Genomic DNA, 17,202 nt, shown 5'->3' on the forward strand with positions numbered 1-17,202 from the left:
ATGTAATGGGCAGAAATAGGGCTACTCGTCTTGTTTACACACAACTTATTCTGACAAAAAAAATTGTAACTGATTATTTGCATCCTTGAAAATTACTTTTTGGGCTTTATATATGATGGTTGACATTTTAAACCTACAATACATGCAATATATGCGCTTATATTAGCTTCCAAAACAGCTAAGGCCTTTTTTGACATGGCAGGATTTTGTATCAGTATTTAAAAGCCACATCTAGGAGTAGATGCTACACAAGAAAAAATGATACCATTTGTATCTCATCAGTGTTTTGGATCCGCTTATAGTTTTGGCTTACAAACACAGATAGAAGTACTGACCCAAATACTGTCTTGTCAAAGTGGTTTTATAATGGGTCCAGCCTCACAGTGGCAGGGAGAAGCATGGAAGGGGGGGGACAGCCAGCAGGCGGGTGCCGGATGAGTTGTGCCGAGGCCCTGGAGAGCTGCTTCAGCCAGGAGGAGGCTGCAGGTTGTGACATCAGCATTTTTGTCAAGGAAGTGAAGACTTCATGCAGTAGTGAGTGCAGGGAAAAAAGCACTTATCCCATAATAAGTGTATATTGGTAATTTGTGTTACTTTTTGATCGCTTTTTGTTATTTTTTTTCTAATATATAATTTTAAAAAATCTGCAACCCTGGTGTGTTTTCTTTTTTTTTGTTCACGCCATTCAAAGTGTGGGAACAATATTGTTATATTTTAATAAATCGGACATTTCCGCACACTACGATGTAGAATATGTTTATATGTATATTTATTTATTTTACATATTTTGATTTCTATAATGGGCAAGGGGGTATTTTAAACTTTTATTGGGAGGGGGCTTTATAAGGTGTTTTTTAATACTTTTAAAAACTTTTTTTTTTTTAATTACTTTTAAAAAAAATGCTTTTATTTTACTGTAAAACATGCAGTCATTAGATTGCATATACTGATCTATGCTATCCCATAGCATAGCATAGATCAGTGTTATCAGCGATCTGTGCATAGAGCCAGCCTGAGAGCAGACTCTATACATAGATGGCCGATCCCACAAGACAGAGGTAATTGACTTACCCCGACCCGTCGGTACAAGAGATCGGGACCATGCTGCGTGGGTCCCAACCAGTCAGTGACAGGGGCTTGTCCTGTCACTGACTACCTTAAACGCTGCGATTGCTGTGCATCGTGGAGTTTAAGGGGTTAATGACAGGCAGCTGTGGGATCGCAGCTGCCTGTCATTATGCTGGGCTTCTGGGGCACTGATGTGTGCGGGATCACTCTCACTGCAGCGGTTCCGCACACATCAAACCCCTCTGACAGTCAGGAACGTATATGTACGCTCCTTATGCGCTCCTGCTGCACAGGGTATGTGCAGCAGGAACATATATATACAGATTGCTGATGTGAAGGGGTTAAACAAACTTCTGACATGTCAACATGTGAGAAATGTGTATTGGTTGGGGTCCAGGTGCTGAGACCCCCCCCACGATCACTAGAATGAAGGAGCAGACACACTTAGTAGTGTGCTTTCTGCCTCTTCATCTCTGCTCTAAACCATTAATTTGAGCGATCTATGGTTATAATGGAAGCCAATGAAACTTTCGGTACACAGAATTGCTGAAAATTCCATAGGCTTCCATTACAATATCGACTGCTACTCATAGTAGTTTAAAGCGGAGATAAAGAGGCAAAGCTCACGCTGTTCAGCGCATCTGCCCCTTCATTCTAGTGATCGGCGGGTGTCTCAGCACCCCACCAGTACACACTTCTGACATGTCACTATAACACGTCAGAAGTTTGTTTAATTGATAGGCACATTTTAAAGCAAATGTACTATCTCTGGATCAAATTTTTTTCTTTTCACTACCCTGTTGGCGCCAGAGCGGTGAATGCAGTTGCACAGTACATTTTTTAAAACCCCACCTGGTTCCCGAACTCTGCACCATTTTCTTCTTGCGCCTTGTCTCGCTCTACGCATTGGCATGGCTGTGTAGGAGCTTAACCATGGCAACCTCAGGGGCCTTCAAAAGGCCCCCAGGATTGCACAGAGATGATCGAAAGCCTGTACCTTGATGTGGGACTTCCGATATGGTGAGTATATGCCCTCATCCTACCAGAACCAATTATATCCCGATGTCATGATCTGACAGTGGCATATAACAGATAAAACTACCCGGAGTGGTAAATCAACGCTCAGGGTAATTGCAGCAGGAGATCAGCTGTGATCTCCTGTGATGTCGGCACAGGAGCGCTGCAAGCACTTATTCTGACCCTGCCGTGAAAAGCTGGCGGGGTCAGAATAAATCCCAGTAGTGACCGCCATAGAAAGCTGTATTGGCGGTCACTAAGGGGTTAATAAGGTGATATCTTGGAGTACTCATGGGAGTCAGCACCTTTAAATTGTTTTGCATCAGAAATTCACTTTGACTTCAGGGAACGGGAAGTGGCTTTAGAAGTTATGCCCAACATAAATAATCCCCATATTTTCAGCAGCAAACATCATGAGCACCTGATATCTGATTCCCCTAGTACCAGCTGTTGCGAGCAGCTTCTGGCTGTAGCCATGTGATCCTGTCAACAGTTCATACCCACTCCTAAACACTGACAAAGACTCTGGTACAGCTATGACGGTGCTGGAGGAAAAACCTTTTGCTCAGCAACTCTCCAATGTCTACTTCACTATCCTGGCACTTTTCTGCTTCAAATTGTTTGTGAAAATCAGCCTGGTCATCCTCAGTCATTTCTACATAGTCAAGGGAAATCGCAAGGAGGCTGCACGAATCCAAGCCGAATTCTACACTGTGACCCAAGGACAAGGTACTGTACCCCTACTCCAGTCATTCTGGTGGTGTGTACACTTATCCACAGCTACAATAACTCTGTATGACAGTTACTTTGTTTGCCACCTAAAGGAGCTGTTTAATATCCTAGGCCACAATATGTAACTATGAGAAACATAGTGGTGCTTACAGTATGTATCAATCCTTGAAAAGACAAAAATAATAATTATATTTACATAACTAGCACCAACATATTCCATGGCACTAAACAGTTACTTTACAAGCATACTGTATATTACACATAGGTATAATATGTATGTCACATTTATGAATATATTGCCATATCACCCCTCCCTATTTAAGGCCAGAAATATATTTTTTTTTTATATAATATGCATATGATAAGTACGTTCAGTATTGTAACAACTGTATATATACATATCAAATTGTAATATAATGATGAGCTATTGGTGTTTTAAAACACAACATGGCATCGCAGCAAAACTACAAACTTTACAATTCGTACATGACCTCAGTGTTTCATTCTTATGACTATACAATAACAAAGTATACACAAAAATCGTGGTAACATGACAATGTTTTATCACTATATTTATTCTATCCTATGAAAACAAACAGTAATTTTTTTTATTTAAAGGGGTACTCTGGAGTTTTTTCTTTGTCAATACATTGCTTTAATAAAGTTATATTACTTTGTATTATCATTTTATTAAAATAAATGTAAACTTTTTTCTTTATGTACCAACTTCCATTGAGTGGCAGCAGTAAGGGGTGACGCAAGCCTCTATGATGCCTCCAACATTCTTGTGGGAAACTGCAGGGCTGTCTAAGCCCTGCAGTCCCTGCTCCCCTGCTCTAATCAAGTGCTGCCACGCAGCGCTATACAGGACAGTAGCACTGTAGCTCTGTGCACAGAGCAGGATGCTTACACAACCCTAGAGTTCATAGCATGGACATTGGTGGCAGAGGGGCCTTTTGGAATAAAAGGAAAAATGTATACATTTAGTTTAACAATACAAATTAATATTACTTTATTAAAGTAACATAATAATAAAAAACCTTACTCTCTAGAGCAGTGATTTTCAACCAGTGTGCCGTGGCACACTAGTGTGCCGCGACACATGGTCAGGTGTGCCGCGGGGAAAGTTCCCCAAACTATGGTGCCCCTGTGAAACAGGAGAAAACAATGGGGGAGAGAAACCTGGGGATGTGGGAGAAGCAGGGGGGAAGGAAATATGGGGATGGGGGAGAGAAACAGCGGAGAGAAGCAGGGGGGAGAGAAGTTTGGTGGAGAGAAGCATGGGGGAGAGAAGTTTGGTGGAGAGAAGCACAGGGGAGAGAAGAAGGGGGAGAGAAGTAGGGTGGAGAGAAGCACAGGAGAGAAGTAGGGAGGAGAAGTATGGTGGATAGAAGCAGGGCCGGCCTTTGGGGTGTGCGAGCTGTGCGGTTGCACAGGGCGCATCACTCCTGGCCAGCTAGGGGGCGCTATGGCAGTCAGCTGCACACTTAACTGGTCTGGCAGACAGAAGTTCTGTCTGTCTGCCAGAGCGCCCCTCTAGCTGGCCGCCTGCCCTCCTTACATAGTAGTTGGTTTGGGCGCTCCAGAAGATAGACGGGCTAGGGACCTGGCAAAGTAATGTTCCGGGTTGATCCCGGTAAGCTCCGCCCCCCGCTGACAAGCCCCGCCCCCGGCACCCACCACATGTGGGATGCTGACTTTTTTCTTGCCACATTGCAGCCTGCAGGGTGCTCAGGTCCCATCAGTGTGCTGACCTGTGACCTCTGCCCAGCCATGTGCGTCCTCCCTCCTCCTCCTCAGCAATGCTGCAGCCTCCAGGATCCTGGGCCCCTGCTGTAAGTCTGATGATTCTCTCTCCTCTGTCTCTCTACCTCTTTCCCTTCTATCTATCTCTATCTATCTATATATCAGCTGAAACAGTGCATAACTACTGCCCCCAGCATACCCAACAGCTAAACAGTGCATAACTACTGCCCCCAGCATACCCAACAGCTAAACAGTACATAACTACTGCCCCCAGCATACCCCAACAGCTAAACAGTGCATAACTACTGCCCCCAGCATACCCCAACAGCTAAACAGTGCATAACTACTGCCCCCAGCATACCCCAACAGCTAAACAGTGCATAACTACTGCCCCCAGCATACCCCAACAGCTAAACAGTGCATGACTACTAGCCCCAGCATACCCCAACAGCTAAACAGTGCATAACTACTACCCCCAGCATACCCCAACAGCTAAACAGTGCATAACTACTGCCCCCAGCATACCCCAACAGCTAAACAGTGCATAACTACTACCCCCAGCATACCCCAACAGCTAAACAGTGCATAACTACTACCCCCAGCATACCCCAACAGCTAAACAGTGCATAACTACTGCCCCCAGCATACCCCAACAGCTAAACAGTGCATAACTACTACCCCCAGCATACCCCAACAGCTAAACAGTGCATAACTACTGCCCCCAGCATACCCCAACAGCTAAACAGTACATAACTACTGCCCCCAGCATACCCCAACAGCTAAACAGTGCATAACTACTGTCCCCAGCATACCCCAACAGATAAACAGTGCATAACTACTACCCCCAGCATACCCCAACAGCTAAACAGTGCATAACTACTGCCCCCAGCATACCCCAACAGCTAAACAGTGCATAACTACTACCCCCAGCATACCCCAACAGCTAAACAGTGCATAACTACTACCCCCAGCATACCCCAACAGCTAAACAGTGCATAACTACTGCCCCCAGCATACCCCAACAGCTAAACAGTGCATAACTACTGCCCCCAGCATACCCCAACAGCTAAACAGTGCATAACTACTGCCCCAGCATACCCAACAGCTAAACAGTACATAACTACTACCCCCAGCATACCCAACAGCTAAACAGTGCATAACTACTGCCCCCAGCATACACCAACAGCTAAACAGTACATAACTACTGCCCCCAGCATACCCCAACAGCTAAACAGTGCATAACTACTGCCCCCAGCATACCCCAACAGCTAAACAGTGCATAACTACTGCCCCCAGCATACCCTAACAGCTAAACAGTGCATGACTACTACCCTCAGCATACCCCAACAGCTAAACAGTGCATAACTACTGCCCCCAGCATATCCCAACAGCTAAACAGTGCATAACTACTGCCCCCAGCATATCCCAACAGCTAAACAGTGCATAACTACTGCCCCCAGCATACCCCAACAGCTAAACAGTGCATAACTACTGCCCCCAGCATACCCCAACAGCTAAACAGTGCATAACTACTGCCCCCAGCATATCCCAACAGCTAAACAGTGCATAACTACTGCCCCCAGCATACCCAACAGCTAAACAGTGCATAACTACTGCCCCCACGGTAAACAGTGTAATTGCCAAATAGGCCAAGTCCAAATTTGCTGTTTTTTAGTGAAGTCACATCCCAGAGAAAAATTCAAAAAGTGATTAAAAGGTCACATATATAACGGGGGGGGGGGGGGGGGGTAGATGATTGATAGATACATACATAGATGGTACTTCTATCGGGGGTCGGGGGGTTTGGGGGGGCTGGGGTTTAGGGGTGGAGCTTGTTGTAGTAGGATTTAGTATATTGTATCTAAATCCTACAGCCTCCTGTCCCGTTTGTGGTTTTATTGTGGGGGGTTGTCTGGAGGGATGGGAGGCTGTGAGATTTAGTCTATGTCACCATTGGGGGGTATCAACAGGGGCGGGGGGGGGCGCCAAAAGAAAGTTTCGCACAGGGCGCCATCTACCCTAAGGCCGGCCCTGGATAGAAGCACAGGAGAGAGGCAGGGGGGAGAGAAGTATGGTGGACAGAAGCACAGGAGAGAAGAAGGGGGGAGAAGTATGGTGGAGAGAAGCACAGGAGAGAGGCAGGGGGGAGAAGTATGGTGGACAGAAGCACAGGAGAGAAGTAGGGGGGAGAAGTATGGTGGAGAGAAGCACAGGAGAGAAGCACAGGGGGGGAGAAGTATGGTGGAGAGAAGCACAGGGGGAGAAGAAAACAGGCCCAGAGTGAGTATAAATACATTTAGAATCTATATTATTAACTATATGTATAATATGTACTGTTTTAGTGTCATTTTGTGCCATTTTGGTTGGTGGTGTGCCCCGGGATTTTTTAAGTATAAAAAGTGTGCCGCGGCTCAAAAAAGGTTGAAAATCACTGCTCTAGAGTACCCCTTTAATTTGTTCCTGATACCCACAAAACCTGACCATATAAAATGATGGCACATTCTGGGCAGATTTTACTAGGTTTAGCCACTTATCAGCCAATATGCAAATGCAGATAAAATATATTTCAGTGAATAAATAGTAAATGATATTGGGTTTTGATCTTCTTGTTTATTTAGTGTCTGTTGTGCTAGGTTCTTGGCTTCCTCCACAGTCTTTATATTTACTAGACAGGGTTGTTTATTTTGTTGCCTTTGGATACAGCTCAGCTATGCTCTTGGCAACACACGTCTACTGAAAAGTTTTGTGTTGTGTCTATGGGCACGCACTCTGCTAATGTTTCATATCGTACAGAAATATGACATTGAATCAGTTGTTATACAAGGCATTTAAACAAATAATAATAATAATAATAATAATAATAATAATAAAAACTAGCTAAATGTGGACCACGACCAAACATAATCCTTGTGACCCTTGTTTATCCTACCATGAAGTGTGAGTAAAGGCCCTTTTACACAGACTGATAACAAACATTTCTAGAAACACTCATTCGTCCAATAATCAGTCAGTGAAAAGGTCCAGCTTGTCGCCTGATTTGACCTTTTGTGCAACTGGTAAAATCAGTAAAAACATCTACGGCTGATAACAGTGCATTTTAATGGCTGCACAAACAACACAGCAATTGTCTTATAAATGTAAGCTGTGTACAAGATGTTACTATTCTTATGAAGCAATAGTTTAGACCCAGTCTGAGGCCATGGTCTTAAATTTATAGGCTATTAAGGAACAAAGAAAACAGTCCTGGAGAAAAAAAAAACTTTCACTTTCTAAACAGTGCTGGAGATCTGATATGTGGACTTTTTTTTGCTATATACTACACATTATACCTATATCCCCCAAAACAATACCTATATCCCCTAAAACAATAACAGGCCTAAAAGAAAGAGAAGGGATGTGATTCAAAAATAGCATATGTATTGTCATTTTAATGTGCGCTTTGTCATTGTGTCGTGCACCACATTCACCACTGTGACATACTCGTTCTGGTGTCTCTTTCAGAACTTTGCTTTATTCACACCACCTCCAAAGTGCTATAAACTGCATACAGTGAAACCTTGGATTATGGACATAATTTATTCTGGGAATGTGCTTGTAATCAAATCACTTCTATATCAAAGCAAATTTTCCCATAAGACATAAATTAAATGCAGACAATTTCTTCCAAAACACCAATATAAGGTAGGTAAGGTGTTCTGTATCAGTAAAGAAGTGGTCAATCAGTTAACTCTCCGTCCACACACAACTCCCCAAGTGGCTGCAAACCTGCTGGTGCTGGTACTAGTGTCGGCTGCCTGGAGAATCTATTGGTGATGGGGTTAATTCAGGGGTCAGAGGGAAGCAGCGGCGACATGGGCGGGCCCCGAAAGGCATCGGAATAATGGCAGAGTTGACCAGTTAGCAGTGGGTTAAAATGAGAGGGCTTTCTACCCAGTACAATATCAGGATGGGGACACAGGGGTGTTCCTATTAAGAAATCTTGTTCGTTTACAGAGTTACCATTTTTGTAAATTGTTAGCGAGTCTTACAAAATGCTGTCTTCAAAAATGTGGCACAGAAAGCAAGCACCACTTTTAAAAACAAATTTGGCACATTTCACTCAATAAACAATGTGCAAGTAGATTTAATTATCTACCTCAATGTCACGTTAATGCTTTCAGAATGCTATTCAGTACAATTGTATCTAGTCTTGTATTTAGCCTTGTTTGCTGCCTCTGGTTGGCAGTGTAAAAGGACCCTAATCCACTAGACACATTTATTCTGCTGTTACTGTATTTGCTTAAAGAGTATTGCCTAGAATAGCTACAATTAAATCCACAGCTTTGTTTTTTAACAAATTAAGGCCTCGTCCACACATATATTTTCTGTCAGTAATCCGGGATCTTGATTTACGGACACAAAAATGGACTTGTATGGGGTGTTCGACACATTGTAAAATGGATCTGCGTGTGGTTGCCAATCCATGATGCAAAAAACATAGGGCTTGTGTCTATACGGTCTATCATCACGTACGCTCCCCAAAGTCAGTAGGTCCATTTGAAATGGATGACATAAGGATGCATCATTTATGGGCCTTCTATAATTACAGATGCATTGCCTGGCACCCCCCAGACTCCTCCCAGGTGCCATTAATTACCCACCTATCCGTTTTCATGGATCCGCAAAAATGGATACATCACAATGCCACACTGATGGTTTCTCCATGATATCACTGATCCTGGTTTCTGGAGTCTGAAAATAAGCTGTGTGGACAAGGCCTATAACAGTAGAAAAATATATAAATGTAATTGTATCCTCAGAGGCTTTTTGTATTTACACTTGAACATTACACAGGAACAGGTCACCTTGACTAAGCAATCTGATTTTTTACTACATCATACAGATAGAAGGGGAAGAATTTGGACTAAGCTGTAATGCCTAGACTATGGTTGCATTTAAAACCATACCTGATCCATCAGTGTGCCCATATATTACTTTATTCCTGTATTGTTAGGATAGATATTTATCACAGGAAGGTTTTCATTCAGTTACTAAAGGTTTACAAACCACATTGGCTGGAAGTTTGTTCCAAGGACCTACTACTCTTTTGAGTTGCCTCCTATTGTAAAAAAAGGTAAAATATAATGCTTACTGTATACATTTTTCAGCAGGGCACACTTTTACTAAACATTTGGCTACTGAATTCTTTAAAGGGGTGCTCCAGCGTGGGGGCACTTTTTGGGGGGGACCGGGGAGGAGGTGGCTGAAATAAAAGACGTCCACTTACCTCCCAGGTTCCAGTGGCGGGTCCCTCATCACGGCGCTCTGGTGCCCGGTTCCCAGCCGCTTCCAGGTGTCTGACGCCACCCGAGACGCTACGTCTCAGGGCCGCTCAGCCACTCAATGAAGGAGGCGGGATCCCCGGTCCCCCCAAAAAAGTGCCCCCACGCTGGATAACCCCTTTAAGGATGTTGGTGCATATGTTGGGAAATGCCCCTAGAATATATAGTCAACGCACAGTACAGACTTTAAGATTGGTCAAGACTTGTTCTGGAAGTTCTGGCTGTTGGTGGTGTACTGTTCGGGGGATGTGGCATATACTAGCCAACAGTTAGGCATAATGTACTGTACATGGCATCTGTCATCACTTGCCTGAGCCATGAATCAACAAGGCGTTCCCATGTGACTCAGACAGGAGGACAGTGATGCCCCCTCCTCCCTGAGTATTGTTACTAACCATGCACCTCTTTATGTCCAAAGTCTACCCATCTTGTAGTGCAGTGTGTCCCAACCTGTGGCTCTGCGACTGTTGTATAACTACAATTCCGTTCATGCCCTGACAACTATGCCATGACAACCTTTGTCTCTCAATGGGTGTTGTTCTTTGTGGATAGGGTTATAGCGTTGCAATAGTTGGAGAGCTACAGGTAAGAGAATACTAATAAGTTTACCTCCCTTAGGATAATATTCCATGTCACATAGAATAGGTAGGGTAGATCCACAAAAAAAGCCTTCCATTAGATCATCCAGGTAACAGATCTTGGCGCAGCAGAGCATTTCTACATACTGTAAGTATAAAGAGGTTGATATGGATCAGAAAAATGTCCTTCTTTCACAGAAACATTAGCACACCTGAGCAATGTCTTGTACAGAACTGGAGCTGATCTGTAATACCAGACACAGACCATGGACCAAGCATGCAGTTGTTTCTATAAAAGTAGATCCCTTCTTATCCTTAACAGTGGTGATAGAATATGATATATGTGAGTGTGACTATGTCTGTGTTGTTTATTTGTTGTGAATGGTTTCATAGAAAGCCTTACCAACGGGCGGAAAAACTGACTGATGCTGACACAGATGGCCAGGGTGATGTTTTCCTTGTCTGAAGTCGTAACAATTGATAGTGTCAGTCAGCAGCAGTTGTTGAGGGAAATAAAATGCAGATCAAGTTCTCAGCATTCATTCCGGACAGATCACAGGTCTATAAATAAGAAATAAATGCACACTATGTTTGCATAGGAAATTGCACCATCTGTAGGGGAAGTTCCCTACACGCAGGAAAAATATAAAGGTATAGCCGGTTATGAACCTGATATCTGATATTCTTAATGGTAACCATTGTTTATTATTAGTATGTTATGTTGTTTAGTGTATATTGACCAGTTCAGGGGAGCCTGATCGTAAAAATTGTTTAAAGACAAAGTTCCATAAAATAAAAAAAAATACATGAAGGAAGAAGAGCGTGTGAACATAGTTACATAGTTAATACGGTTGAAGAAAGACACATGTCCATCAAGTTCAACCAAGGAGGGGATGGATGCAGGGAAGGGGGATATACAAGGAGGGGATGGATACAGGGAAGGGGGGTATACAAGGAGGGGATGGATACAGGGAAGGGGGGTATACAAGGAGGGGATGGATACAGGGAAGGGGGGTATACAAGGAGGGGATGGATACAGGAAAGGGGGGTATACAAGGAGGGGATGGATGCAGGGAAGGGGGGTATACAAGGAGGGGATGGATACAGGGAAGGGGGGTATACAAGGAGGGGATGGATACAGGGAAGGGGGTATACAAGGAGGGGATGGATACAGGAAAGGGGGGTATACAAGGAGGGGATGGATGCAGGGAAGGGGGGTATACAAGGAGGGGATGGATACAGGGAAGGGGGGTATACAAGGAGGGGATGGATACAGGGAAGGGGGGTATACAAGGAGGGGATAAATACAGGGAAGGGGGGTATACAAGGAGGGGATGGATACAGGAAAGGGGGGTATTCAATGAGGGGATGGATGCAGGGAAGGGGGATATACAAGGAGGGGATGGATACAGGGAAGGGGGGTATACAAGGAGGGGATGGATACAGGGAAGGGGGGTATACAAGGAGGGGATGGATACAGGGGAGGGGGGTATACAAGGAGGGGATGGATACGGGGAAGGGGGTATACAAGGAGGGGATGGATACAGGAAAGGGGGGTATACAAGGAGGGGATGGATGCAGGGAAGGGGGGTATACAAGGAGGGGATGGATACAGGGAAGGGGGGTATACAAGGAGGGGATGGATACATGGGAGGGGGGTATACAAGGAGGGGATGGATACTGGGGAGGGGGGTATACAAGGAGGGGATGGATGCAGGGAAGGGGGGTATACAAGGAGGGGATGGATACAGGGAAGGGGGGTATACAAGGAGGGGATGGATACAGGGGAGGGTGGGTATACAAGGAGGGGATGGATACGGGGAAGGGGGTATACAAGGAGGGGATGGATACAGGAAAGGGGGGTATACAAGGAGGGGATGGATGCAGGGAAGGGGGGTATACAAGGAGGGGATGGATACAGGGAAGGGGGGTATACAAGGAGGGGATGGATACATGGGAGGGGGGTATACAAGGAGGGGATGGATACTGGGGAGGGGGGTATACAAGGAGGGGATGGATGCAGGGAAGGGGGGTATACAAGGAGGGGATGGATACAGGGAAGGGGGGTATACAAGGAGGGGATGGATACAGGGGAGGGTGGGTATACAAGGAGGGGATGGATACGGGGAAGGGGGTATACAAGGAGGGGATGGATACAGGAAAGGGGGGTATACAAGGAGGGGATGGATACAGGGAAGGGGGATATACAAGGAGGGGATGGATACAGGGAAGGGGGGTATACAAGGGAGTGATGGATACAGGGAAGAGGGATATACAAGGAGGGGATGAATACAGGGAAGGGGGATATACAAGAAGGGGATGGATGCGGTAAAGGGGGAGGGATGATGGATAGGTTCTATACATATGCATTTATATTATTTTGGTCTAAGAACTTGTCTAGCCCTGTTTTGAAGCCCTCTACTGTTTTTGCTGTGACCAGATCCTGTGGTAGACTGTTCCACAGATTCACAGTTCTCATGGTAAAGAAGGCTTGTCGCCTCCGGAGATTGAGCTTTTTTTTCTCCAGGCGGAGGCAGTGCCCCCTTGTCCTTTGAGGGGGTTTTACCTGGAACATCTTTTCCCCATATTTCTTGTAGGGGCCATTTATATATTTAAATAAGTTAATCATATCTCCCCTTAAACGTCTCTTCTCGAGACTAAACAAATTTAATTATTTTAATCTCTCCTGATAACTAAGATGCTCCATTCCCCTTATTAGTTTAGTTGCCCGTCTTTGTACCCTTTCCAGCTCTAGGACAACATAATAAAGATGTTATACTTATCTGTCCCCATGCCTCGATGCCTAACCTCTTGGACAGCTACCAAGAGTCATTTTCAGCTGGCTTCTCCATATGATATGGCTCTGGGTCCAGCTGCTGGAATGTCACTGCCCTGCAAATTGCCTGCTCAGCCAGTCAGTGATTGCAGCGGTGTCCCGCCCCACTCACTGATTGGGTGTGCGGGCAATCCATTAGCCGCTATCTGGTATCATTTAGGCAACGCTATGGAGGCACAAGGATAGGTAAGTATACTTTCTTTATCATGTTCCCTAACCCTCCGCCTTCTTGCGTTTTATTATACTCTTTAATCCTTGCAGGTAACTACATTAATAACCAAACTGATGTGAACCACTGTGACTGTAAGGACATAATTGATGTTTTACTGCTATCATAATAGTCCGCAAGCAATTATGGGGTGAACCCAACCATCATAAAACCCCAGAAGGAATAAAACAGTAATGAGTATGTTTTCTATAGAGTAATAATTTTGTTAGGAGATAAAAATGAATCATGACATGCATAATATACAACAAAAATGAAGCTCCCAATGTCCAAGTAAAATCTGGTAGGCCACAAAAATTGTCACCATCAGAGAGCAGATTCTAGGCTTTTTGGCATGTGGGATAACAAATGGAACCCCCACCACATCCAATATATACATATGTGGATACACAACATAATGGAAATAACATTTTATTGAATTACATTTTTATTATTATTATTATTTTTATAATAATAATAATAATAATAATAATAATAATAATAATAATAATGTTGTTCTGGGTCAGAAAAATAAAGCAGCTTTCTTTTAAAAAAATAGCGTAGCTTCACCTCAACACCAGACACAGCCCAGGAATAGAAGTGGTGCTGTTTTTAGAGGAAAAAAACAATACATATTTTTAAATCCTGGAAAACTCCTTTAACTATATATGGTGGAGATTTATCAAGCTGCATTATAATAAGATTCTCTTATCAACCCATCACAGCCCAGCTTTTATTTTACCAGAACAATATTAGAAATAAAAGCTGAGCTGTGATTAATTAGTAACAGCAACACAGAGAATCTTACTATACAACAGTGATGATTTTGATGAGCTTTTTTATGAAGATTTTTTAGTACTTTCATTGATTTCATCTGTGGGAAAATTTGCCTAAAAAAAACCAGTCAAGGCCTGTGTATAGATTTAGCTCTATTGTGATGGAACAAATTCTGCACCTATTCACCATGTCCGTAAACTTTTACACATTGAGCTGCAATCCCAGGATTGGATAGACAGGATTAGATATTTGCATTAAGAAGCAGGTGTATGGTTGTAGATAATAACATAGTCTCCGAGAGTATGTGCATGTTTTTCTAACTATGCTTTGGAATTTTCCTTTTTATCCCTTATCTAACATTGAAGGTTATGTACAATGACAAAGTCAATTAGATTTTCTTTCATATGTGATGAAGAAAGAAAGAAATCTAATGCACGGTATTATATATATGCAATAGAGATGGTTGTTTGCCATCTAGTGGACATTGTTGGGCACAATGTTCATGTAGATTGTTATAAGAAATTAAACATTTTGTAATTGAACAGATCTGAAATTTTATTTTTAATGTAGTAATTTCATGTTTGCAAAATACATATGACTATTAGTTATGATCACTGAAAGTCGCCTCAGAAATATAGAGATAAAGATGTCTGCCATGTCTGCCAATGAGGTCACTTTCACATGGCAGTATTCTTGTCAAGTTTGTACATCAGTATCTAAAACTATGGATTCACACATAGTATTTTGGTCATTATTTTTTAGCCAGTAGTTGATCTGACTAAGAACAACCAAAAAGATTCACACCTTTTCCTGTGATATAGAGATTTAGTCGCAGGCTTGTTTTTGGCTAGAAGTACTGGCCAAATATTAACTAAATAGTATTTCTGAGCCAGCCTCAGCGAAACTAATAATACAGTATAACTACTGTATATAGTGGTTTTTGTGTATGTTTTGGTAAAAAAAAATAGTTTTTGTTGTGTTTTGCTCAAAATTTGAGAGCACTGTGCATCATTTCAGCATGCGAGGGGGTTATTGAAGGGTGAGTGCTGCTCATTTCTCTCTATTTTGTATTCTGTTGGAAATGTTGTTTGCTGCTGAGCAGAGCACCATGACTCCTTCACCTTTATGTGCTGTATGCTGAGTCTGCGGTCAAGGTAAGAAGAGGATGAGTGTTGCAAGTAGTACCGACCTTATATTCAATCTCTTGGTGTGAAAAAATATTTTTACACTAGTTTTCCGGAAGTATTCCTTACAAGATGTGAAGGAGGTGGGTGTATATTCTGATAAAAGTATGCGGAAGAGGCCACCTCCACCTCTCAGAAGACAGAAGGATTCAGCTGTCTTCTGCTTCTCAGACAACCTCTTTAATGCTGTGTAATGGAAAGCATTTTGGCTGGAGTTTTTGGTAAATTTAGTTAATTTTTTCACATTAAAAAATAACACAAAAAACTGTAGGACAACAGTCAGTGGGGTAGATTGAATGCCAGTGGGATCTGTTGTACAGCACGTGTCACTGCACTGTACATTCTGTTATAAGCAGTGTAAATGTGAACAGAGCCATAGGAGATTATTGTATATGACTTGTGCTCAGTTGTATACATTGAGCTCAATAAAATTATGCATTGAGTGCGTCTGTCACAGGTTAGCATTAGAGATAGTCCATCCGACACCGATCGTTCGGCATCTGATTAGCGGGGGCTGCTGAAGTTGGATAAAGCCCTAAGGTTATGTGGAAAACATGGATATAGTCATTGGCTGTATCCATGTTTTCCAGACAACCTTAGAGCTTTATCCAACTTCAGCAGCCCCCGCTAATCAAATGCCGAACGATCGGGTTCGGATGGACTCGAGCATGCTCGAGGTTCGCTCATCTCTAGTTAGCATGCAATGCTATTTTGTCCAGTAAAATTCTGGACACCATGCTGGAAACCAGTGAGGTCTGCTGGGCACCATTCATGTTGGAAATGACACCTATCCACGTGAAATGGCAGAACAGAACAGTGCATTATGAAAGATCTGAACCCAGCCTAGGGGAAGGCTGCTAGCAGTGGGAATTTAGTTATGTAATTTTCTGTGCAGCAATAAACTGATGATTTACAGCTCTTTACTGAAAAAAAAAAAGCTTTTTAAAGGCCAGGTTTACAAAATGTATTTTTTCAATTACTAACAGCCGTTGTTGCAGATAGCAACATTAGCCGCTATCTATTGAAAAAATACATTGCATTGTTTTCTGTGGAATCCCGGCCAGAGTGTATACACTCCGGCTGTGATTCCATGCAGCCGCACAGAAAATTGACATGTCAGTTTTGTGTGGCGCTATTCATTGTATAGTGACCACAGAAAACTGACAGTGCAGACAATGTAAACTGCGGCTCTGGCCGAAGTTTACATTGTCTGCAATGGGTAATTGGAATGCGGGCGCACATATGTTTGCGAGTAAGACCAGCTAGGTTTGGGAGCGTTTATTTTTTAGCTTTTTAGTGAAATATCCTTTTAAGTAAAAATATGGCTATATTTTCAATACGATAATGCACAACGTGTACTGTTGTAAGTACATGTTTCACAGAATAGATAAATCTTTACATGCTCTGGAGTGCGTGACCTTTTTGTACTTGGAGAAGGTGCTTTAGAAGAAGTAAAAGACATAGTTGTAGCAGTGCTTGAAGAGTACAATGGAGTAGAGGAGAGAAGAGGAGTTGGCCAGAGGGGCCCCAACCCAATGTAGCTATGTACTCTGCTGGAACCTGAAGATATCTTTGTAGTGAAGAATTACTTTTACTTGTTTATAGACTTTACTTGTTTATAATCTGACCACCTTCTGCCTTCTGGTATCATTGAACCTGTCCAAGTAGGGTAGTTAAAGCCCCATCTGTGGTTATCTGGTGTAAGATACGTAGACCTTCTTTACGGTATCTTTGTCCT

At 43.1% G+C, this 17,202-nt stretch overlaps 1 protein-coding gene across 1 annotated transcript in view; it reads left to right on the plus strand.

The window, feature by feature from the left end:
* Positions 1–2,607: 2,607 nt before the first annotated feature.
* The window catches only part of ASB5 (ankyrin repeat and SOCS box containing 5), a 43,139-nt gene continuing 28,544 nt past the window's right edge, over positions 2,608–17,202 (plus strand). The window contains exon 1 of the mRNA XM_069976580.1: positions 2,608–2,814. Coding sequence (XP_069832681.1) covers positions 2,622–2,814 — 193 coding nt within the window. The 5' untranslated portion in view covers positions 2,608–2,621. The remainder of the gene's footprint in view (positions 2,815–17,202) is intronic.

This window comes from Dendropsophus ebraccatus, chromosome 7, assembly GCF_027789765.1.
Source record: "Dendropsophus ebraccatus isolate aDenEbr1 chromosome 7, aDenEbr1.pat, whole genome shotgun sequence".
NCBI classification, from domain to species: domain Eukaryota; kingdom Metazoa; phylum Chordata; class Amphibia; order Anura; family Hylidae; genus Dendropsophus; species Dendropsophus ebraccatus.